The sequence below is a fragment of the Pleurodeles waltl genome, chromosome 7 (assembly GCF_031143425.1).
Source record: "Pleurodeles waltl isolate 20211129_DDA chromosome 7, aPleWal1.hap1.20221129, whole genome shotgun sequence".
In the NCBI taxonomy this organism is placed as follows: Eukaryota; Metazoa; Chordata; class Amphibia; order Caudata; family Salamandridae; genus Pleurodeles; species Pleurodeles waltl.
Window position 1 is genome coordinate 1060581341 of NC_090446.1, and position 26725 is coordinate 1060608065.

At 44.2% G+C, this 26725-nt stretch overlaps 1 protein-coding gene across 2 annotated transcripts in view; it reads left to right on the forward strand.

The window, feature by feature from the left end:
- Positions 1–26725, forward strand: part of CRLF3 (cytokine receptor like factor 3) — a 267848-nt gene that overhangs the window by 157609 nt on the left and 83514 nt on the right. For both annotated transcript variants that reach the window (XM_069199994.1, XM_069199995.1), the window contains exon 2: positions 16958–17165. In XM_069199994.1, coding sequence (XP_069056095.1) covers positions 16958–17165 — 208 coding nt within the window. The remainder of the gene's footprint in view (positions 1–16957; positions 17166–26725) is intronic.

Genomic DNA, 26725 nt, shown 5'->3' on the forward strand with positions numbered 1-26725 from the left:
TTTCCTTAATATTTATGAAAAATCTGAGCTAGGCCTGCCACCGTAAAAATAGATCCTTATTACTGTAGGGACATTGTAACATTAATTCTCTGCATGTCCCACTTTTAAATACCATGAACCCTGCCATGTGGGCTACAAGGCCTACATAGGGACGACTTACGAATACTTAAAATGGAGGTTTTTACCTGCCAAAAGGATTATTTTAACTTGTCACTCTGCAGGTTTAAGTTGCAGCAGTCAGGCTACACAGGGTAGACCTCAAGCCATGTACCCCACTGCCACTGTTGTAGGTTGCGGAATAGGTGCTCCAGTCCATGAGTGGCATTTACCTTTTCATGCCATTGAGGTACTGCTGCATCATATACTATTGTTGGGCTAGCAGGGATCTAATGGTGAGGGTTGAAACCTTTTAGTCCTGATGTCCTTGGGCCCAACCTACTATGGATTCTGAGCAACTGGGCCCATTCAGCACTTGACTCTCAGAAATAGCATGGTCTGAGCAGTCTATGGCTCCCTCTTATGGATACAGAGGAGTGAGCACAGGCTCACAACTAAAAATACATGCAACAGCAGCAATAAATCATTGTCCAGCCAATTACTTACTTTTATGAAAAAATATATATATTTTACGTCTACCGATAACAACTCAAAGGAAGAATACAGCATTCACAAAAAACTACACAGCCCCCCTGAGGTTGGGCTCTATTGTTTCATTTGGCGGTACCCTGGGTCTCACTCCCTCCTTGTTTCTAGCTGTAGTAATTATTCCCCATTCACTATAGGCAACATCAAAGGTAACCTCCCACTAGTAGTCAAAGTCTCTGTATTAAAGTCAGCAGTATTCCAGTGCTCATCGTTAACTAGCAGCAAGTTCCCCTGAGGCTAACTGGCCCAAAATCATTCTTACCAGCCCTGGCAGGACTAGAGCAACCAGGGTTTCTGAGTGCACCCCTTCCGTGGTGCTGGAGTGGCAGCAGCAGATTCAGGTGGGTTTGCTGCACGTAGCACAATCAAGTTGCACTCAGCGGTCATAGAGTCCTCACACAGGGTCACGCCTCTGCAGCAACCAGACCCCAGGGGACCCCAGCGTAAACATTGTTGATCATTTGAACCTCAAAATAATACACAAATGAATACAGAAGCATTCATCAAACACATACACAAATTATAACACATTTTGTTTAATATGCAAACAAATATACATTAAAAAAAATAATAATAGAAAGGTTGGAGCTTTTCTAAATTTCATTGAAGTCACTCATCGTCCATACTATACTCTGTTGTATGCACCTGCACTGGTGCCACAAATCAATCTGAGGATACTAATTTAATTTTTAGCCTCCAATTACAATTTCCTTGACATTTACAGTACGATTTAAGATGTTCAGTTGTACATTTGGCCACTTTATTTATGTACACTTTATTGATCTGTTAATATTATTTCATTTTCTAAGCAGTCGTGGACCCCCTGAGGAGGCTTTGCTGGCCGCCAGCTGTCCCAGGACCACTGGTTGGGAACCACTGCTATACTCTAACTAGTAGAATTCCAATCCAGTCCATTCATGTGGGCCATCTCCCAAGAATCCATTATGTCCGGCTGATTGTCCACCTCTTCCCTGTCTTCATTGGTCAGAACCCTTTATAACTGACTCTTATAACACCCATCTGAAGCCCCATTTAGGCATCTGACTAGAACCCCTTCTAAACTGCCCACAGATCTGCACATTGCCATCTTTCAAACTCTTTTGGCCCTCTCTGCAAAGGCACAATTCCCTACTCAAATTAGGTTCCCATTTGGCATCTCCCCAGAATTTTTCCTGCATTGTCCACAGACACACACACGCCACTGGATTCAAGCTAGCCTGGTTGATGAGAGTTGATATCTTGAAACTGGTCCCAGGATGCTTGTTACCGGTCCAGGGAGGACCTGGGCTGCCAGTTCAGGCTGGACTGTACCGATGGGGAGCAGGGTCAAGACTGATTTGCATATGGCTGGGTCCAAACTGGGGTGTCGTTGCAAGCAAATTAATGATGGCTTAAACCCAGATCTCTGACTGGGAGTGAGTGTTTGAGAAGTTTCAACACTCCGTCCATCATTTTATTTTGTGATGTCACACACATTTCCTACACTTCTCCAGAGCTGCATACATTCCACACATGCGTCCCTAACAACAAATAATTTCAGCAAAAGATATCATAAGATATCATTTAAATTACTTTACTGCCATATTTCACCATATGTTAAAAGAGAGCTTACGCTTCATGGAAATATCAGCCTTTTTAATTATCAGTGTGAAATATTCTCTTTTGTCTCATGCCTTAAAACATATTTTTTGTACTTTCACTTTCCTTTGATGGTGGCAGGTGTCGAAAGAGAGAAGCTGTGGCTAGAATAGTTTCTGTTTACTTCCTCTGCTCCCAGAGTTGATGAATAGCACACCAACTGCCCCTAGTACTAGGACTAAGACTTAGATTTAGTGGGGTTGAGCTGGTGGCAGTGGGGTGGGTGTTGGGGCGGGGGAGAGACGAGCGATTCCAATCAGTTGGGAATAGAAATCAATCTTCTGAATATTTAGTTACTACTCCACTTGGTAGGATTGCCTGAGTCTATGATTGACCCATTGTTGGACTACATATATATATATATGTGACACAAGTCTGTACAGCAGTTTTTGGGAAGTCATACAAACTAAAGGGCAATTGGGTTGCAAAATCTCCTGTGACCTCGATTCATGTGTCGAGGTCTGCTTTCACAGCTCATAGCAGGGCTTCTTATTAGGTGATGCCAGTAGAATATTTTCTGAGGATTCACCACTTTAGACTTACGACTCTGCAAATCCACTTGTAGAAAACTGAATGAGGAAGATGAGTTAGACACAAAGATACCACTCTCTGTCACCTTAGTGTGCCAGAGCATAGCAGTGTACAGTAGTGTTTTAGGTACAAAGGTTCCTATAAAATTTGTGAATAATTTTAACATTGCTGAATCCAGGTTTGAGGGACCATGAAAGTTTTATGTCACCCTGAGAAAAAGTTAATCTATTACATCTGCAACCCCATACCCTCCCCCCCCCCCCCACACACACACGTTTCGTTCCATGTAGGAATTGCGAGCTTCAGTTGCATTAAAGAGCCATGTGCGTATCAGCGCTGCCACGAGGTGTGCACAGGAATGGTGCAATGATTTTTAGCACATCAACAGATCACTTTTCCATTTTTTTGGCTTTTTTCCGTAATTTGTTTGTAGATAGCACCTTTAGGTTTCTGCCTTACTTCAGTTTGTTGGAGCTTCGGCCATGGCTTTTTTACAAACCACCAAATGGCACAGTCACGGAGCATGCCCTTTGTAGTCACCTCCAGAGCACTGCGATACGGGGCACATCTGATTGCTGCAAGCATTGGTTGGCCCTGTGTATATTATCTACGTATTTTGAATAGGGAAAATTAGAGACATTAAGGTTCCTTTTCAGGTAAGGCGACAATTATTTGGGAATACAAAAGAAATACGGATTTCCTGGAGAAAAAAACCTCAATTAAAGGTTTGCTAATTTTCTAGCTGAAGACACGTTAGGAGCACCTCCCGCTACTGCCAAGGACTGGAGAGATTTGATGTGCAGACGAACGAACGAGCAACATTGAGTCATATCGCGCCTTTTTGTTCCATTACTCACTACTACTACAAGACCGTGTGTGTGAGAGAGAAATGATGGAGGCGATGGTTATCTGCATAGGCGAGCGGGGACTAATTAATACTGAAAATAGAAGCGATTTGGAAGCCGCAAGTTACAACGGAGGCACTTTAAAAGCGCTACGAATCTCGTCAGGCCGAAGATGCGTCTTCGGCGGAACCTTCCCAGGCGTCGGTGCGCTTCCGGAGGCACAGAACAGGTTTCTCAGAACTGGACACCGGACTCCCGAGACTTCCCTTCCGAGAGGGAAAGGAGGACGGGTGTGAATCAGAAAGTGGGGCAGTCATTGAGGAGCGAATATAGTTCACCCATTGTGATCGTTGGGCTCTTCCTGTTTGTTAGTCATCCTCCAACGCCAAATGAAAGGCGCTCGCCCGCCCGACTTCAAGACAGGAGCCGGCTGCTGCCCAGGACATCCTGTGTTTTTGTTTACTGTCAGGACATCGGTGCCCTATAAGCTGCTACTGGAGTCATTCTTTTGTTGCCTGTGTCCTCCCAGCTTTCTGCCAACACACGAACCTAGACTTGAACGGCCCATGTGTCGGATATGCAATAAATGGTTCGAATAAGAGCAAAACACCTTGTGGATTCAGTGAGATGTGTATTGATCGTTATAGTGAGAAATGAGCGACGTGTTTATTTTAGTAATTCAGAAACCCTATTTCATTTTTGACTGTACGCACGACGCATGCGGCGCTGTGATACTATTTCGTTTGCTTATTTTTTAAGACCTTTACATAAAGTCGAACCTCAGTTGAAAATTCCAGCTAGTCCGTTGCAAGTGGAATCTATTAGATCAAGTTTCTGACTTCCTTGGACTAAATAAAGTTCACACAAAAAACAAGCGAAATTGTAATAGTTACATAAAAATGCCAGCTGAAACCATTAGCTCGACAGGTAGTTCAATTGTGAAATCTGATCAAGTAAAAGTTTACTAGTAGTTCAACACATATTCCACTGGCTGGATCCAATGCAAAACACTTGCAAATGGGCCAAACCGATTTCCATAAGAGAGAATTATATGTTTTAATGATTTGTGCAGGTTCACTCGTGTTCTCAGTGAAGATACGACCAGCTGATAATGGTCCACTGATTGCTGCCCGTTTTTAGGTTGAGCGTAAGCGTACGCCCTCTTGTATACCTTTAGTATACTTCTGTGGGCTTAAAGCCATGTCATTTGTTTGCTTCAGTGTCATTTAAAAATCCTTGCTTTCTAGTGGTCAGTCATGCCTCTTTGTCGCTCCTTTTTCTCTTTGAGAGCAGGGACAAACTGCTGTATAATTATGCTTCGTCATGTTTATCTGTTCTTTTGGGGACTTTTTTTTACTTGGTTTCCTGCTCGTATTCAGCGCAGCTTGACTTTTCGTTTGCTGAGCATTGTTGCGCTCAGCATAGCTTCACTGCAACACTGTTTCTGTTAACAGGGCTGTAAATCAGGCTGTTCTCTTGCCCACCGCCAGTGCTGTGACTCCCCTGTCATCAGCAGCATGGGACAGAAAGGTGCAGAATGATTAGTAAAGCGTTGCCACCCGTCCGACGGTGGAACCAGGAAGGTGCAGAGCTTCTTCGATATCACCAATGGGGCCATGGTGTGCCTTTACGGCTCGGATGCTGTTGGATTAGGAGAGCCCAGAGCTGTGGCTCATTTCAGCATAGTGCTTATGGCTGCTGGGTCCAGAGGTTTGTGCACGGTTTGTATGCATGAGCTAGGGATGTTGAGGTGCTCTGGCACTGCATTGTTCTGGACAGAAAGGGCAGTTAGCTGCTGCCACCGCCATGTTTGGAGCTGTGTCTGTACTATGTGCCACTGCAGGCCAGAAGTCAGAATGGAGTATACACTACGACCCACACTACATAACTGCTGGACTGGGCAGTACTTCTTTAATGCTGCTCCTGGGACTCCACTTCTCTTTCCTGGTTCAGACTGCTGCAGCACGCATATGGTGCTGCGGTCCGTGCTGGTTCCAGCTGGACTGTCATGTCACACCTTAATTACACAACGGCTTCATTCTAGCCTGTTCTGACACTACTGTATCCTGTGACGTTGCTATTAGAGATCTGTAACGTGACATGCTGTGGTCTCATGGTATGTGGTTAGAACCTCCAGTTTATGGGAATGGTAAGACTTAGATTGTTTGGTCAGACCTCTTATACATTCTCCCCGAGTGCTTTGCCTCACAAATATCTGAAGTTTGTCATTGTTCCCGGGTCATGGAGGAGCAACATTTGCTCTACTAGGCAGAACAGGGTAACCTGTACGGCACTGCTCAACTGTAAGGGCCACATACTTGGGTAGATCAGTTAGTCTTCCAGTGGCTCCTGTCACAGCTTTGCTTGGTCATGTGTGTATTAGGTCGTGCTGTCCTGGACAGTCAAGATTGCAGGGTGCAGTATCTTATGTGGCCAGAAGAGATCCCAAGAGACACCTAGTGACAGCGTGTCGTACTGCACCCTTTCCCTGCTTCGTGCACTTTGGAACAGTAAATGCTGCAGATTCTTTTCAGGTAGCATATCATAAGTGTAAAAGCGTTAACATAACCATGTTGGTCTTTCTTACATTTCACATGCTTTTGCTTAATGTTGCATTCTGTATAAGTGTCTGCTTTTTCCAGGACGTTGTTGCTTATTTCTTTTTTCAGTCAGCATATTACTCTTGTCTGCCCTCCCTCATAACCTGAATGCACAGTGTTAAACTTTTACAAAACGAGCGATGCGCTCCATTTTTCAGCACAGCGCCCGAAAGTCATTGGGGATGTGTTGAATTCAAGATTGCAGGGTACAGTACCTTATGTGCCCAAAAGAGATCCGAAGGGAAACCTATTGACACCTATTGACAGCCTCTGGTGCTGCACCCTTTCCCTGCTTTGTGCTCATTAGAATAATATTTTCTGGTTCTCCAGCGCCGCAAGGTCATACGAATGGCAACAGCGCTACGCAAATATCAACACTCCACTGCATAGAAAAAAATTGTAAAAACAATGCCATTTTCAATGCCAAGAGCTCTAACTTTCACAAATTCAAGACCGATTGCATTGCAGATGCTTGTTAACCTTCTTATTGAACACAATTGTGTAACCACTCTGGCCACTAATGGGTAATCTTTGCTGAGGTAGAGTCCATGAGGTTAGTTTTTCCAGTCTCTCCACCTTGAGCTTGTTAGCTGAACCCACCTATCTTTGTCCAGCGGTCACCTGAAAGCAAGGATCCAATGCTTCTGTACCCCTTTTCCAGGCAATACAGTGTTCTGTGGTTCCTCGGACCCTAGGAACAGAAAGTGGCAAATGAAAATGGCCCTATTACTTACCCATAATCTTCATCACCCCGATTCAGAGTCCTCCTCCTCCCAGTCCTTATGTCTGAGGCAACTCTGACTCCAACAGGGGTTCTAGCACTCTAGGGATTTAAGCTCCCTACAGCCTAAGGCAGTATTCTATTTCTACTAATACTGTAAAGGCTTCTCCTTCCCCCCAGCCATCTTCCTGTAAATTACCTAGTATGAGACAGGGAAGGTGCAGAAGGGACGGAAGGTGGGGATGTGGACTGGGACGAGGAGGACTCAGAATTGGAGTAAGGGAGATTACCGCTAAGTACTACGGTCATTACCCCCTCATCTCCGTCTTTTGCGTCCCAGTCCATTCTTGTGAGGATATACCAAGTAAGAATTGCACAGACACAAAGGATGCTAAAAAATGTTTAATAACAGTAATACAACAATTACACCATTGCTGTTTTCAAAATAGTGGCACCAAATTCCCCTGCAAAATCTGAAAGATCCAAATGGTAATATTTGACAAAAGTAAGATGGGATGACCATATTGCCGCCCGACAGATCTAATGAGGAGATGCTTCTCCTGCCTCTGTCCAAGATGCAGCTACTGCCCAAGTGGGCCTTCCTTGAATATCAGAAGGGGAAACCTCTCAAGCTAATTTGTATGCCTGTGTGATAGTTTGCTAAACCCATGTGCTAATAGATTGGGTTGAAACCCTTGTTGGTTATGCCATGTGAAACAACCAGAGACCTTGAGTTCCCAAAATCCAGGTCCTGTCCAAATAGACAGACAAAGTACTCCTGACATGTAATGTGGATGGAAAACCCTCATACCTGCTTCAAGTGAAAAGGGGGAGTGAACCTTAGGAATAAAAGTAGGATAGAGTTTAAGGACCACCCTGTTTGGGAAGAAATGCAAATAGAGGAAAGAAGACAGAAGCGCCCCCAGTTCTCCCAATCATCTTGGTGAAGTAATGACACTCAAAAAGCAGGTTTAGCAGATAACCAAGACCAAAAAACGGGTCCAAAGGTTTTATAGGGGCAAGCTGTAAACCCTTTAAGACTATTGAAAGAACCCAAGAAGGGACTGAAGCTGAAACCGTCTATGTTTTATATCTGAAACTCTTCTATAGATGTTACAAAAGAGATAGACTCTTGAAAAATTACCATGAATGTGAAGAGCCTTAATGGCTGCCCACTGAGAAGAAAGTGTTTTAGAAGAAAGCCCCTTCGGAAATCCATCTCTCCAAAAATCCAAAATAAAAAACCTATCAGTGAATAGAGGGTTCAGATCCTTACCAGAACACCATTTATGAAAAGCACCCCAGTGTTTCTTATAAGACTTCAGGGTTGAAGGCTTGCGGGATGTCTGAACATCAAGGGCAACCAATTTTGAGCAACCCAGTAACTCAGGACCTACCTTCTTACACTGTCAGTTGGAGATGTTGGAAATGGACTACCTGTAAAACAGGGAACTGGAGATGAGATGGATGGATGGAGAGATGAACATACTGACTCTTGGACAAGTCCATCAAAATAGGAAGCCATGGCCACAGCGACCAAAAGGAAGCAGTTAGCATTACCCTGCTCTTCTCCTCCCAAATCTTCCAAAGGCCCTTCAGGAACTGAGGTGTTGGAGGGAAACCATAAATAATTCACTGAGGCCAAGGGACTGAGAGAGCGTCTCTAGGTCACACTATGTCTCCGAGGAAAAAATTGGAAACATCGCATTGTGAGGAGACGCAAAAAGATCTATCCAAGGAATTCCGTACATGGCACATATCCGATTGAGTTCCCTGCGAGAAAGATGGTATGTGACTGAAGAGGGCATGTTCTGATTGAGGCCGTTGACTCTGAAATTCAGAGTCCCCTTGATATACATATCTGAGAGAGCCAAAAGTTGAATATCTACCCAGACAAAAATACAAGACACAATCAGATTTAATTTCTTGCTCCTCGTACCACCCTGAGGAGTCAGATAGGAACGTATGACCTGATTGTTTTTATCACCACATTATGACCTAGTAAGGGGAGCAAACGCTTAAAGTGCCTGTCACTCCACAGTCAATTCCCTCTACGTTGACGGGCTCTCCACCCTACTGCACCAGGGACCCTTCCTTTGATCCTTGAGTACAGCCCCCACACCAACCCCTTGAATTGGCATTGGTTGGGAGATAACTCGAGAAAGGAAGAGGAAAGGGAATGCCCCTTGACAGATTGACCCCCCTCTAGCCACTAAGCTAAATCCTTTTTGATGAGATCTGTGACAGGGACCTTCTGATCGTAGTCCTGAGAAGATGGTTCCCAATCGTGAAAGTTATGATTCATTAGAGGCTTCAGATGAAATCTGTCCCATGGGACCACTTCTGTGGAAGGAGCCGTGAGACCTTGCACCCTTGCTGATGGGGAGGATTACTGAAGAAGGTGACTGGCAGCTGTCTGAATAGCAGAAATTCTGTGATCTCAGAGAAAGAACTGAGCCAGAATTCTGTTGAACTGGACTCCAATGAACATTTTGTTTTGAAACAGATGCAGATGTGACCTTTGGTAGTTGGTGGTGAACCCCAGGTCTTGGAGAATCTTGAGAATCAATTGGACACCGTCTCAGATAAAAGCCAGTATGCAAAATATTGAAATATGTGCAAACTTTATACAAATGCAACAACGCTACTACTGAGGTTAGTACCTTTGCAAAGACCCTGAGAGAGGTTGCCAGTTCAAAAGGCAAGGCTCGGAACTGAAAGCACTGACCTCAAACTGAAGAAATACTTGACTACAAGTATGGAAGGGCACATGAATGTAAGCATCTTGTACTTTTAAGGTATTTGAAAATCGTCCTTCGCTAATAGAGGAAGAATCGCCTGTGCTGAAATCATCTTGAAATGCTCCACTACAAAGAATGTGTTGAGTGTTTTGAGGTCGAGGACTGGTTGAAGTTTGTCATTGTGTATGAGAACTACAGAGAGAATTTAATAAAATCCTTTCTCTTCCTTATCCTTTGGCACCGGAATAACGGTGCCCTTGTCCAGAAGAGCTTGAATCCCTTGAACCATTGCCTGTAATCTGAAACCATCTCTTGTTAATAGGATAGGAAGGAACCAATCCAGAGGATGCGCGCCAAAAATAGGGATGTGGTAGCCCGATCTGATGACTTGAAGGACCCACTTGTCTGCAAAATATCTACTAGAGGTAAAACTGACAACTTATCCCAAACTTTCATACAGTCAGTTCTTTGCTTGTTCTTGACCAGAAGGTACGTTTGGCTGGGATTTGTGGGTAAACGCTGTCACCTGGGCGCAGGTCACTTCCAGCTACCCCCTACGGCCACACTAGCCAGGCACTGCCAGGCTCCTGTTGCCCAGGCTCTGTCTGCCTCCCCAGGCCTCAAGGGACCTCTACAAATATCTCCTATGGCTAGGACAGCACTGCTGACCCACGTGCTGCTTTTCCCCCCTTTTTCTGTTTCCCGCCATCCTCCTGTGCTTTCTGCCCCCTCCCCGCAGACCTACAAAATGAAGGCCGCAACGCGGGGCACAGGTGGGCACGCTGCCGGTGCGCCAAAAGCAAGACTGTCTGTGCCCATCTGCGCCTGGACCGCGCCCAGTGCCTGAAACCCTGGCTCACCACACCCCCATGGATACATTGCCACAGACTTAATTGCCCTGAGCTCTGGACAAAGCAACAACTGCTACCTCACTTCTCCTTTCGCCATAGCGGGACCCTTCAACTACATCCACTGCTGCTTCACCTCGACTCTTAAGATCGAATCCTACCGCAGCAACCTACGCCGCTCGACTTCCACCATAGCAACCTACGCCATGCCACCCCCACCGGCAGACCCCTACCCGGAACAAATAGGCTGCATACTGATCAATGCCAGATCACTTTGCAAAGACGCCATGGAGATCTGGGACACCATCTCCATCTTTGCTTCTGACGTAGCCTTCTTTACAGAGACCTGGCTCACCCCCGCTTCCTTCCCGGATATCGCCACTGCCACACCCGGAGGCTGCAAGATGAATCACTGTGACCGCACCAACAAATAGGGAGGCGTTATGGCTATCATTCACCAACACACTTGGCTACAGACCCCCAGAACCCCAGTCTGCCATCAGCGCCACCATCGCTGAATTGATTACCCCCCTCGTCATTGAATCCGAACACTACCTCTTCCTGGGAGATCTCAACTTCCACCTTGACTACCTCACAGACACCAGCTCCATAGACCTCCAACGAATGTACAACTCAGGTCCCAAACAACTGGTCACAGACCCCACGTACAAAGCAGGTCACACGCTGGACCCCATATTCACGTTCAACTCGGCCCCACTCCTACTCCAAAAGATCACACCTGCAACCTTGGTAGCATTCTAGACATTGAACTCTCCATGAAGTGCCGGGTCAGCGCAGTTGCCACATTCTGCTTCCGCACCCTCCTGCAGCTCCGTAAAGTCTTCAAGTCTTCCACAAATCAGATGCTGCCACACCAGAGGTCGCTTCTTCTCCAACTTAGCCGCCAAGTCCTTGAACACCCTCCCCCTCCAGCTGCGCACCTCTCCTTCCCTAACCCACTTCAAGAAGGGGGTAAGAACCTGGTGTTTTGACCAACATGGCAGCACAGCTCCTGGATACCTGCCCGAGTGACAAGCAGCGCTTCAGAAATACAGCCTGATTGATAATGTCATACAGTGATTGAAAGTCCTTTAGTAGGGCTTGATATGCATAAGCTGCGTATTTGCTTGAATGTAAAAATTTGCAGCTGCGTAAGAGTGCTTAACTGATGCCTCAACCTTTTTTGTCCACCACATCGGATGAAGTAGAATCCTCAACGGCAAGACTCGATATCAAAGCCATTGTCACAAACACAGTATTGACTTTTGGGGTGTGTGGAAAAATGTCCTCAAAGTCTTTAAGCACATACCTCTTATTCCACTCCTTGCATAGGCTGGACCTGATTACCTCATGCAGTAAGAAATCATCAACTGCCACAGAACTGTATTGAAAATAAAACCCCTCCTCTTGCTGGAGGTGTTCTTGAATTCCCAATAGCTCCCTGATATGTTTTAACAGGTCCTTCAATTGTGACCCATGAGCATACTTTTCTTTTGGTTCGTAGTCAACAACAACATCATCATCGTGATCCACATTTTGGATGCAGATTCTTCTAAGACAGTGTCAACAGCTTCCTCAATAAGAGATTGCAGTTCTGTGCGTGAAATCTGTAACACCTCCTTTTCCTCCACAGAAAGAGGAACAATATTGTTCTCCGTCCTGGCAGATTTCCTGCACCCCATTGTGTGCTGCAGGGTTGCATGGGCTAATGCAACCTTATTGCAACATTATTCTTGATTATATGCTTATCTGAGTGCAAGCTCTCATGAGAGTTTGCAAGCCCATAAACACAATGCTGCCTTCTGAAGTGGAAATATACATGCCAACCCCAGGGTAAGAACCACAGATGGCAGCTCTGACACAGGCCGAACACCAGTGTGAAAAAGACTCCCCATCCCAGCCCAACACATATATGGGGAGCATGCCACTGAGCAGTGCAGGCTCTCTTTTGACCCAGTACCAAAGAAACAGTAAGCATAAACATACAATACAATATTAAGTAATGAAAGCAAAGCTTACTTCTGCACGATGACAGAGATAACACAGGCGGCTGGGCAGGGCAGCAGGATGGGTATAAGGGGAGGAGCCTTTATAGTATTAGTAAAAATAGAAACAGCCTCACGCTGTTGGGATCATCCAGGCTAGAACCTCTGTCAGAAGCATAGTTGCCTCACAAGTGAATACTTGGATGAGGAGAATGGAGATGAGGGAGTAATAGTTCGCTGCAAGTGTGTGCACACATATGGCAGACCTTTTCCCTACTCTGTTTCCCCGAGTCCAAGACCCCGAAGCATGAGCAACCCATAGCCGATACAGTGAGTCTATGTTTTTGAACTGTATTCAGACGTCTGCACAGACACACGTGCACATACCCACACCTAAATAAGCTTAAACTCATCCATGAACACTCTAACTCATACACTGCTCTTATTTGTGAGCATACGGATCAGAGACTAAACATAGAGATTCATTTTCCCATGCAGACTGATCTGGTAAATAAATGTATAGCAAGACAATTCTGAAGCTAAGGGACAAAGTTTGGCATTGTGACACTATACCTGCTAAATAGGATGTGTATCAGAGCATATAGAATAAACAAATTCTCTGCAAATAAGGCTGTATGTTTTCAAATAGGTATTCTTGAACATACAGGATTGTAGCTATGTAAATGTGGATGCATAGGGCTGTGCTAGTTGTATGCAGAAAACATATGGCATAATAGTAAACCATTCCCTTTGTACACTGTGCACTAAGCATGGTCAGAGACCTTGCACTGTGTTTATTGTGCACAGGACTCATAGCCATGCCCTAGTTAGAATATACCTTTTATGTGCTGTGCACAATGCATGACCAAAAGCCATGCCCTGTCCAGAGAACATAAAGTGCATGAGGCCATACCTGATGTAGACAACACTCAGGGCCTCATTTCGAGGCTGGCGGTCGCAGTTTGGCGGCAGTCAGACCGTGACACCGACTGCCGGCACTGCCACGTTGCCACCAGCCAACGGCGTGGCAGTGCCGGCGGTCATAATTCATCAGGACAGTGCTGCACGCAGCGCTGCCCTGGGGATTACGAGTCCCCTCACTGCCAGTGGTTTCACCGCCATGTAATTGCTGGTGGTGACAGGACGCCGGGGGCCCCTTCACTGCCCATGTCAAGTGCATGGGCCCCAATGGACAGCCCCGTTGCACTTTTGACTGCCCGAATTACGGGCAGTTAAAAGCACAACAGCACCCGACGCACTTCAACATTGCCGCCGGGCCGGCCTCTGCCGCCCGCCAAACTCTTAATAAGGGCCTCAGTGTTTACTGTGCACAAGGCATGCCTGAAGGATTTGTCTGTACATAACACAAGACTACTATTAGTAAGCAGTGGAGGATCTCTTGGGCCTGGTGAAGAATTCTGAAATAATTCTTAGGACACACTCTGACCATTCATTCACAGTGCTTACCTTGTGAACTCCCATAAGGTAAACCTCAGATGGTCATTGTGGTTTAAATTGGAGTCCTTATTCTATTTGACTTTACATCAGTGGTCAGAAAAAACATAATTCGGGTTACAGATAGAGACTTCTATTTCCAAAGTCCTCACCATTTGAATATTTCCCAGGCATCACACTGGATCCAGAAACTTTATAGCAGTACCTAGGCATGCCTCAAGTGGCACCATGCTGCTTCACACTGACGCTGTTCCACTCTGGAAATGACATGCGGAGCCCATATAGGTGCCACCCCTGCGCGTTTTCAGTTTCTTTCTTTCCTTGCCCCCAAATGCAGATGCAGAGCTCCCTTCATGCTTTTCAGAGACATTTACCTCAACATGGTTTTCAGTGTGCAAGGTATGTCAACCCCAAAAAACAATAGGTTGTAAGCCTAGACGGAAAAGTGGCAAAAAATATGTCTGTGTCATATCCCCACCAGGTATGCATGTGGTGTTGGCCTGCTCAGCTGCATATTGATAAACCTGAATGCCAACAGGGATCACAAGGTGAAGCTTTACATTGCCAGGCATAAAAAGACTCCTTTATCACACAAATGGGGTTTGAGGAGGTTTAAAGACCAACAAGGATTGACTCCACTCTTCTCAAATACTCACAAAGAAGAACCCTTGGGTCTAAACAAGTACCATTACAAATGTAGACCTAGCTTTTATGAAAAAAAAACTTTTAAAAGGACGATTTGCCTCACCCACCGTAGGTGACTTGCTTTATCATTGGGAATCTCCTCGTACCATGATACCTAGTCACGGTACGGGATACAACCTCCTCAATGAGAAGGAGGAGCTCAGGGAAGTTTTTTTAATTTTTTTATAGAGGATGGTATTCTAATTACAACAATGAGCCTAGGTTGGTGGGGACAAAGAATTTTTTTCAAATAATTTGCAGACCCCAAAAAGACCCCTGAACTGCTTAGAGTTTGCAAACCCCACAAAACAGAGGGGAGTATTTTGGGGCTGGGAAGTGTGACACTGTCTGCCCAGCTTGAACTCTTGCCCCATAAATATGCTCCCTGTCATACAAAAATACTCATGCTACCTTCTTATACTGTCCCTGACAAATGTTTCCAGGACGCAGGCTTTGGTGCTTGGAATATCTGCTGCAACAATACATTTTAGTTACTTTTAGCTATTCCGATTACTCACACACTTGAGATTGCAACCCCCCACTTAGCAATGTGAGAAAATGCCCCTCATCCAATAGGATGTGTTTATTTTTAACACTGGGGACTAAGGACACTGAACTGTCTGTGAACTAAGGGTACGCATATACTAAAGGGTCTGGCTGTTTAACCTTTTCAAGACCACATTGCATTTTTCTTGTAAAGCAGACATCTCAAAAAATGATAAATGGATTTACATTTAACCAAAAAGGTCATTACTCTGAGCATATTTCTAGTATCATACTAAATTGAATGTAATTATGCTAAGTGTTTATTTTTCTGCAGTTTAGAGCAAAATATCATATGGGAGTTAATTTTGAAAACAGAACTTTAACGTGCCTCTTATGTCCCATGCTGAAACCTAGCCACTTACATTATGTATTAGAAAGGTTTTGTGTCGATTCTTGAAACAGCCCCAAAGTTGTTAGCAATCCAGAAAAATCCAGAGCATGAACTTGCAAAAAACGCCAACCTCATTATTTTCAGTAGTACGGCAATAGGTATATGTTTTAAAAATTCAGGCTCTGTACGGGTAGAGAATGTATTGGGACTGTGTAGACATGAGTGGTGCAGTAAATCAGAACAATATCCGAAATAATGTATATAATTGCTTAATGATTAGACACAGATATAGCAAGAATTTTTTTTGTAACATTTCTTTAGTTTTTTTATCACAAGGTACGTCTCAAAAATCAACATGGTATTCACAAATACACACACAAGCCTAAATGTACATGTATGAAACCAAGATCTTGTCAGAGGACACATCTAGGCTCCTCAGGACAATATAGCAATTCTGACTGCTCACACCTTCCAGCTGAGGGTGGCAAGAAATAATATAATTTAACTGTGACTAAATCTGCATATATGTATAACTATAGAGCACTTGTAATATTAATTAGATATTACTGCATAGTATTGTACAAATACTAAGTACGTATAAGTATAACCCTGTGCTACAGTTCACTACATAATATATTTATTGTTCCACTGGTAATATACTGTAAACTGGGAAAATGGTCTAGATCATTGTTTCTTAACTGTTTGACTTCTGTTGACCCCTACTTGATCATTACTGGAACCCGGGAACCCCCACTGAATCAATATTGGACTCCCGGTTCCCTCACTGAGTAATTACTGGAAACCGGTGATCCCGGACTGAGAATTTTTGATCATTTGAACCTCAAACCAGGACATAAAAATACAGAAACAGGCATTTGTCAAACAAATACACAAATGATTAAATATTTAATTCGCAAACAAATATAAACCAATCTAAATTTGAATGGGAAGGGTGGAACTTTACTAAAGTCAGTTGAAGCCACTCATAATGTACTTGCACTGCTCCTATGAATGAAACTGAGGATACTACCTTCATTTTGATCTTCCAGATTCAAATTCCTACACATTTACAGAATGTTTTAAAATTCTACATTTTGTTTATTTTTATACACTTTTTAAAACTGTTAATATTATTTAAATTTCTAAGTAGTTGCGGTACCTCGGAGTAGGCTTCGTGGACCCCTACGGGTTCCAGGACCACAGGTTAAGAACCAGTGGTCCAGATGCTTAAAACATTGGCCAGTGAAATAGAAGAAGGGTGTTAGAATTGTTGGAAGTGTAACTAAGATGTGTTTTTGCTTGCTATGGCAATTATGCAGTTTGACTGAATCTATATTCCTTGTTTGACATTACATTCAGCCTTATTCTCATCATTTTCAAAATCTAGATAAAAGAAAGTGCATCCCAAACGAGAGATGTCCTCAAGCAACACTTTCAAGACTTGAAAGGGACACTGACAAAGTTGTTGGATGACAGGTTGGTGACCTTGCTGCAGGAAGTGGATGTGATTGAACAACAGAACATCAAGCCCCTTGATGATTGCCAGAAGCTTATAGAACATGGAGTCAGTACGGCGGAGAACCTTGTCCGTGAAGGTAACATATTAAAAGATACACTGGAACCTGGGATTTAATTGTGTGGACTCTTGCTCTCTGTCAATTTCAGATATTCTTCAAGAACCACATGTACGGTCTCCCCTCTCTCTCTCTCTTTTATTTTTTTCTACATACTGTGCATCTGAGCTGATTCCTTCCAGCTGGATTCTAAAACTATCCTCGTTTTTGGTTGTGAGAAATTGGGTTGTTGGTTGACTGGGATGTTTGTCCTCTCAAGCAGCAGCCACAATCCTCGTCAAGGTGCACTACAAACAGTCACTAAACTAATCTGTGCTTAGCCCACAGGACCTTTGAACAAAAGCAGTCAGGCTTAACTTAGAGGCAATGTGTAAAGTATTTATGCAGCACACAAACAGTAATACCATGAAAAACACAGCGCAAGAAAAATCACTCCAATTTAGAAAAATAAAGTAAAATGTAATACATTATTTTGCACCAAAAGCGAACTGGAGATAAGCAATTTAAAAGTTTTCAGGTTTCAGTTTTTGCCTAAAAGCACAAAAGTGCCCCTCCGATTTATCTGGTAATGGAAGACCAGGTAAAAGTAACACGTTCAGGCAACCTGCAACTGAGCACTAGCCGGTTTCAGGGACCAGGTTAATTCAGCTGGAAAAGTTGTCTTCTATGGCCCAGTGGGAAGAGTTCCATTTGCTGTCAAGGAGGATGCAAGGAACAGGGAGACTGAGGAAGAGTGTTGCATACTGTTGTTGCTTTTGTGCTTTTCTGTAGCTCGAAGAGCCTGTTGGGTGTCGTGGACGGTCATGGTTAGAGTTTCACATTGGAGGTCAGGTCAACGTGGGCTGTCGATCCTGTAGCACAAAGTGCAGATCTTACATTGCTGTTTGTTGCTGGCGGTCGCTGCAGCATGAAGAGTTAGGTTCATTCGCACTTCCTATTTTTTGGTCGCATGGGCGGCAAGTTCTTGCTGCATACAAGCCTGTTCATGGTCACAAAAAGCCCAAAATTTCAGTTGTGGCATATCAGCTGGACAGTTTCAGAGAGGCCTCTGGAGCCTGTGTTCCCCGTAGCTCAGAACAGGAGGTCAGTCAGCTTACTGTTGCTGTCACTTCAGCCTGGGATGTAGGGTGCAGGTCCAGTCTTCCTTCTTAGCAAGCAGGGCAGGCCTCAAGCAGTAGGGCATCCTTCTGTTATATCCACAGGTCCAGGAGTGTACTGAAGAGTGGGTCTGAGGGTGCCATTCTTATACCTGGTGCCCCCTTGGAAGTGGGAGAAGCTTGTGGAGTTTAATCCTACAAAGCTTTCTGGAATGTCCTGCCCCTCTCCCATGGTCCTAGTCTATCTGGGGTACAATAGGCTAGTGTGAAGTCATTTGTGAGTGTGCTGGCCATTGCCTTTGAGGTGTAAGTATGATAGGTGACAGCTATGCCACCATACCACTCCCATTAATCCTGGAGGGCCCATCCTGCCACCATCCAGATCACCTATCTGGGAGGAATAACTACATCCTGTCATGAGACCCTGGAACAGACTGTAGGCACTGTAGGAAAGTGCCCCTTTTTGACATGGTCACCTCTGCTTTTTGGCTGTTATTCGATGCAATTATGACTGAAAGTGCACTGGGTTCCTGCTAACCAGGTCCCCAGTGCCTGATATCTGTCCCTAAAACTGTACAATTGTTCCCCAATTAGCTATACCCCCCCCCCCATAAGTCCCCAGGAAATGGTACCCCTGGTGCCTAGAGCAAGATTACCAAACAGGGTCCCCACGGGCTGCAGCATGTATTGTGCCATGCTCAAGGACCCCTGACCCAGCACAGGCAGACTGCCATTGCAGGCTGCTTATCGAGGTGCAGCTAAAAGTGAAAACACCACATGACACCCAGCCTGTGTTCCATGTCCCCTAACACTGCAGGCAGGATACCTAAGTCATCCCTACAGCAGGCCTTAGATCCCTAAGGCAGGGTGCATTATATTACATGCGAGGGCATATCCGCGAGAGCAGATATGCCCCTGCTAGGTCTTCGTTGATTCTTAGACATAGTGAATGAACAGGGAAGCTATTTTAATTACATGTGCTGGAAACTGGTCATTACGGGTTCCCCTGCTACATGATGGCTTCACAAAAAATAGGGATGTTTGGTATCAAATATCTCATATTAATAAACCTTCACTGATGCCAGTGATGGATTTCTTAATACATGCACCCAGAGGGCAGCTTAGAGCTGCCCCCTGAAAATCTGCCATCTACCTGTGTGCGGATTGACCAGTTTCAGCCAGCCTGCCACCACCAGACATGAGTTTGACCCCCTAAGGATGAGAGCCTTTGCTCTCTGGGCAGTTGTAAACCAAGCCTGCTCTGGCAGAGGTGTTTACACACCCCAGCCAACAGGATGACCTACGACTCTGACTTCCAAGGCTGGAGGCTTCAAAGAGCCCACCACCCTTGGTATGCAGATCTGGCTTCACTCAAAGAAGAGATGCCGACCCCTCTGCCCCATGGCCCATTTGGCACCAGGGCATGTGGGACATTTAGTATGCAGATAGGTGTGTCCACCCCATAGGTCCGTCCATCCCAAGGGTAAGTAGCCCATTGGCTACTACCCTACACTCCCCGAAACACCCCTAAATTCAGTATTTAAGTGGCACCAGGAAAGCAGATTCCTGCCAACCTGTGATGAAAAAGGACACACAAGCGCCGCAAAGTAAAACCTGAGAAAGAAACACCTGACTTGGCCCCATGCCTGCATGCTGTTTCACCTGATTAGCGCCAAAGTCGAGTCGTCCCGCAAGCTGCTGTGCTTCCAAAAGCCTGGGAGGCCTACCTGCCTTCAACAAAGACTCAGAAACTTCCCTTGAGCAGCAGAGCTGCTTCCCTGCAATATGCAAGGAAGCAATATGCAAGACAGACTGCGAGGAATCCTGACCACCAAAGACCTGACACCTGGAAGCACCACTACACCTGTGCCGTACAGCCCGAGTTGAAGTGGACCAACAGTGCCAGTGTGGTTCCCCAGCCTTCCAGAGGCGAAGTCCACCTTGGACTTGCCCACTGTAAACACTCCGACGTCGCCTGCAGCCTCTGCATGCAGGTCTAATCAACCACAAATGCTCCAGTGCAGAACAACCCAATGCCTCAGAACACCTATGCACCTATCGCCCCTGGCCCGTAGAGAAGAGGACTGAAGGTGTCCCCTCACTCCCAGACATCTCAAGATTGGAACCGACTTGTTGGTTCCTCTCGACTGCATTCCCAGTTCTCACTTGCAACATCTTTTCGCCCGGACCGATCCCCATAGATTAACATTGGGCACCGACACCGTACTACACCTCTGCACCCGGCCGCCCAATGTGATCTGTTAGGGTGGTCCTTGCCCAAAATGTACCTAAAGTCCAGGAGATTGGCCTTGTAAGTCACTGTACTGTACCTGTTTTGCCGTCTGTTTTTCCTCCAGAAACTGCACTGTTCACTTTTCAAAACTGTAAAGATTTCTCTTGCAAAACATACTTACCTGACCAAAACATATAGAAAGATACTTGTTATTTTTGTAAATTGGTGTGGATCTTCTTCTGGAGTTGTGTGTATACCTGCAGGTGCCTAACACTCGTCTCTGATAAGCCTAAGGCTGCTGTACCACACTACCTCTTAAAAGAACATCTTGGGATTGCCAGAGCAAGTCCCTGTCCACTAGTAAGGGAACCCCTGGACTCTGTGCGATATATCTCCTTTTGATATATCATATAAAGTGCTAGAGTTACCTGCAGGTACCTAATGGTTAGAACAAGTAAATGGCATCTTTCTTAAAGAGGCGTTTTCAGAATTGTGACTTAAAAAACAACTTTACCATTAAACAGTTTTTCAAATTACAGTTTCTCAAGCACAAAAAATGACATCCCTTCTTGCTCCCACACATTATCACCTATTACATGTAATAAGTTAACCCTGTGTTAACCCTGTTATCCAATTGGACAGGTTTTCACGACTGGGACATGTAAAACTTAAAAGTACATGCCCATCTTTTTAAATACAACGCACCCTGCCCTAAGTGCTGTTTAGCGCTTACCCTAGGGGTGACATATACATGCTAAAAAGGAAGGTTCAGGGCTGGCAAGCCATTTATTTTCCACGTCTAAATTACAGTTTTAAACTGTGCACACAGACTACAAACAGGCCAGAGACATGTTTAAGAAGGCTACTTAAGTGTGTGGCACAATAAGTGCTACGGGACAACTAGCAGCATTTAATTTACAGGCCCTGGATACATGTACTACAACTTTAATTGGGACTAACAAGTAAATTAAATCTGCAAATTGGTTGTAAGCAAATTTCCTTATTGTTAAAGGAGAGAGCACAGGCACTTTTGCACTGGTTAGCAGTGGTAACTTGCCCAGTCCTAAATACCAACAAAAATGGATTCAGAAAACAGGAAAACAGGAGGGGTGTAGGTAAAATTGTTTGGGTGACCCTACAGAGAGGGCCAGGTCCAACATTGGTGCTCATTCTCTGGATTAAATGTTCTCAGATCTTAACTTGCCTTATTGCTAGCCCAAAAATATTAAGATGGATAGGGAATTTACTTTACCTCATTGGTTCCCCCCCTGGATTCCTGCTGTGTGCACATCTTCACAGATGATTGAGGAAGGATTCCCTCTTTTGTCGCTATTGCTTTAATCTTGTTGACTTTCTTTCAAGAACTCAAGATAGTCTGATGGCCTCATGCAGGCCCCACGTTACTCAAGGGGGAGCTATAAAGTACATGTGCAGTTACATTCTGCCTTTAACACAGAGCTCCACTGGATCCACATGGTTGCAGCAATAATTATCCAAGCTCTTTGGGCCATACACAGATTATCTAGACTTGCCAGACCTCCAGTCTGTTTCGACTCTGATAGTCTAAAACTGACCATAGAAATATGACTCCATCATTCACTAGAAATCAAGGAATTACTGCATTCCCCTCCCCTTTCAACCCACTGATGTGTAATCTAGATTTTGCTATGAGTATTGCTAAGGGCGATTTCACTAAATGGGTAGAAGGTGGGTACAGGATGCTACGAGTGGTATTCCAGGTCAATTACATCAAGACATTTAATCACTGTAAACAAGAACATGAATTGAGCAAAACTGACCACATGCACTATTTTCAGTTGAAACACTCGGCCCCTGTTTCCAGAGAATAAAATGCCAGCAACCAGGCCCTTGACAGACTGTGAGAAGCTACACTGGTTCCAAAGGTCTCACATCTAGCATCTATGGTATCCTTGATATGGTATGGCCCTGACACTGAATGAATGTATTTGTGTGAATAGAACGAAATCTACCCCCCCTCCAATCTCTGTGACACAATGGCAAAAACCCTGGTCTGACATCTCCACCCTTTGTTAAAATCATGCAGAACATGGAACTGATGTCCAGGCTCGTGATAATATGGCATGTTACTCCCTCCAGACTGAAAGAAATGTGTGGCACTTAAGACAGGTTATGCTAGGGGGGATGTGCTACACGTCAGGTGAACATGCAAAAGACCAGGGCCGGCTTTAGGGCAGTGCAAGCGATGCAGCCGCACAGGTGCTGACCTGGATTGGGGGGGCGCTGACCTCAGGGGGGTGCCGCAATGATTTATGCAACTTGCGATTGAAAATCACCTGCTGAAAAGTTCCTTGTGCATCCAGCCTTGAGGAAGCAATTACAATTTCAAGATACCTCTTGTGATTAATGTTCCTGCTAGGGAGAGAGATCAGAGTTTTGTCCAGCGGCAGCTTTGACTCGCCATAAAGTAGCATATAATGTTAATATACCAGCTGCAAAGAACATAATTATATTTTATGTGGATAGCTGAATGGATTAGTAAAACCAGCCTTTGCAAGCGCTTTAAAACAAATGAATGTATGTGAAAGGGGGGGCTATGGAGAGATGACAGGAACATTTGCCGGGTAGTAGTGAGGGAATCTGAGGAGGTGGTCATGGGGTTGAATGCCAAAAAAGAATGTTGCACATGGCGCCACCAGAGCTAAAGCCGGCCCTGCCAAAGAATAACAATTTTTTCAGAAAGAGATCCTCAGCCACATTAGCGGCATGGAAGGCTATCCATGGCAGCCAAACCCTGCAATAATCATCATTAGCCTAAGACAGGATGGCGATTAATGACCAGTATGCCCTTGCCCTTGATGCAGCTCTGGACACTCAGATGGAAGTCTGACTACCAAGGTTTGTTAAGCTCACTATCTGAGTGTTGGGTCCTTTGAAAAATCGATAACATTGCATTGGGGAAACAAAATGCAAGTATGAAGGCTTGACAGCCAACTTATCCATATGTTAAACAATAATTCGACACTGGACAATAAACCCCAATATCTAAGAGGTAAACTTAGAAATGTGTAAAAGCAAACATTTTCACAAGCGTATCGCTTAGGGAACATGGGAAAATAAGGGCTCCCAAATTTGAGGGCCTTCTATAACCTCCTCACTGCATGTGCGTTACAGAGTATCTGCCACATCACAAGAGAAAACCCTAAAAAATACCTATTGCGGAGTGGCATCCTAGAGATATTTCCCAGGCAGAGCTACACAAAACAATATTTTTGCTTAAGGAAAGGACCATCTCTTGGTGAAACAGCCACAGGGCTAGCAGATGTAGGCATCCAAAACTGGAATTCATTGAGACTTCTTTATAGTAACCAAAGATAGGATACAAGCTTCCTAAGCATGGACAGGTAAAACTGTCCAAGCATGACAAACCTCCTAAGCGTGGCAAAAAGGAGTTAGGGTTCTCTGGAAACAGACGTAGTCTGTGGCTCTTTATTCTGAACTTTTGGACATTGTGATTGATGTGCTGGCATTGATAATGGACTGAAATGTCAGCCACAATAACAACAAAAGCAACTCTCCTGTCTTATGCGAAACACAGCAATCATTCTAATATACAGTTTAGACAAAGGAATCACATTTTATTTAATTTCAAATAATGCAAAAAATGAAACCTCAAATTAAACTTAAATAGCAAATAATATACAATAAAAAATCATACTTCGAACAACGAAACAACATAGACTGGACAACAATCAACACAAAATAGAACAAATAATTTCAAAACAGACACAAACCAACAAAATATCAAACAATCAAAAACATATGTAACAACCTATGTATCCATCATAACACAAATATTGTTTCAATATATTAACATATCAGTACATAAATGGCTAATATAATTCTCAATGGAGGAAAATAGATGTCCTTTCACTTTCGTGGCAGTGATATATATTGTCCAGCAATGTCTTATCCCTTTATATTCTGCCACTCCCTATAAAGCTCCAGGTATGTGTCAAGATCTTCATATATTTCATATCCTTCTTTAGTTTGATATTTATCTAGAATCTTTGAAAGACCAGCATTTCTTGGCTCCTATGTCAGCTCAATTAATCTTCTTATAAAGCAATCAAAATTTGATACTCCATCGCCTCAATTTATCTTCTCATGTAGAAATCAAAATTTGGTACTCCATCGCCATCGCGCGTTTCGGTGGTTTCAGCTTTCTAATATATTCATGATCTCTCAGACCACCTTCCTCAGGGCAAATGCATTAAAGTCACCAAAGGACACAAAATGTGTCTAGTAGGACTTAGCCTTTCGAAAGATTTTAAATATTCTCTTAGCTATGACCCTTGCAGTCAAGGGAAAATCCTATTCCTGCAGTCAATCAACTCAACCCATTCCAAATGTATCTCTGAAATGTCAGCCAACATATATGGGCCAAAATCTAATTATTTAGAAGCAGGTTCATTTAATTCATTTCAGAAAAATTGGGATATATGTCTGCTCTTTCAGAAACATGTTGCTATCAGTGCACATTTTAATAAACACATGCAATACTCCAAACTTTTTTAATGTAACGCTATATTCATTTGTAAAGTGCGTGCCAAAGATGTTAAATGGCTGAGCTTGATTACGTTTGTCCAGTTTCTAGCTTATTAATGCTCATGGATGCTGGCTCTAGCGAGTTTGAGCTCTATGCTCCCTGAATCTTAACACGTGTCTTCAAAGAATTGCGTGCAATACAGATCTTTAAAAAAAAAAAAAATCCTTTTTGTTTTTTCTAGCTTGCATTTTAACATCTACGAACATAAACTTCAACAAAGTAACACACTATGCCTGATTCACAAAGGCTTTGCTGTGAGTAGCTTTGCCTTGCTCTTGCAGTATCTCTTGCTTACTCCTGTATTCCTGGAGCAATCCTGCAGTGCTTTTCGCGTATTCCATTAAACCAGGACTAAGTTCGGGCTACTACGAGACAAAGGCACTCATTATGAACATGGCGGAAATTACTGCTACCGGCATGGCGGTCCAGACCGCCATATAATGTAGATGGTGAGACTGCCACAGGCGGAACTCTGCCACTGCCAGGCTACCGCTGCCAGGAAGCCTGGCAATGCGAGAGTTCCTTATCCGACAGGGCAGCGCTGCCCGCCATGTGGAGCTGTCAGCAATTTACAGGCCCAGCGGAATGTTGCTTATTTGGCCTGCGGGGTCTTCAACGTGCTGGCGGTCGTTGTTTCGACCGCCAGCACCAAACTCGGCGGGATTTCTAGCCAAGTTCGTAATGAGGGCCAAAGTCATTGAAAATGTGTGTGAATCAGTCTCACTGTAAGAGGTGACATGACATTGCATGGTTTAATACACATTTGTATCTGCAGTCCACAGTGATCTCTGTCCACTGTGTGCCTGTTACTTTTGTTTGAATCCACAGATAATAATTTGGGCTGTAAGGAGTGGTGTCGTCTGTGTTCTTCCTATCAGCCCTAGTCTTAGATGTAGAAGTTTTTCTTCCAGCTGAACCATTTTTGTAGCAACTTTTAGAGGGTGTACATTACTTCCATATATCAGTTCTTCAAGCACTATGCACTGTTCCACTGGCTTCAGCCAGGTTATTCTACTTCTAGACACTGGTGCGAGGATAAGGTCTCTGCCTGAGGGTGCTCTGAGCATAAGTAACTTGACTGGTTAGGGACCGACTTGTGCAGATTTCAAGGCCTGAAGAAGCCAGCCGGGTTGCATACAAATGGAAGTGAAATAATCTGTTTTTAATTCCCACCATAATAAGACAGCTTTGGTGAAGCGGCACCCGCTACCATTTGGCACAGTGAATAGACTCAAGTTTTCTCTTATACGTGAAAGTTTTTGCTCATCTATGTTCATTGTAGGTGCACAAATCCCTTTTAAATCTGTCCTACGAGAGTGAGCATATCCCTGAGCCAAATTGTGTGTGGACGTTTTTGTGGATGTGGAGGGGGTCAGCTCTATAGTAGTGTACAAATAAACATGGCTCTCCCAACACCAATCTCACTTACGGAGTTGAAATAGTTGATGGAAGGCTCAAGGCTTATTGTCCTACTACTCAAGAGGCACTGTTTGAGGTTTGGATTAAAACTAGATTCGAGTACTGTGCAGTAAGGGGTAGAAATATCAATATAGTGTTTAGGGTAGTTCAGAAGTAGAACGAGAAATTCGTGGAGGGCATTACAGACTGAAGTACGGCTGTGTGGATTTTTTTAAATATCAGCAATTAGATGTAGTACAGTCAT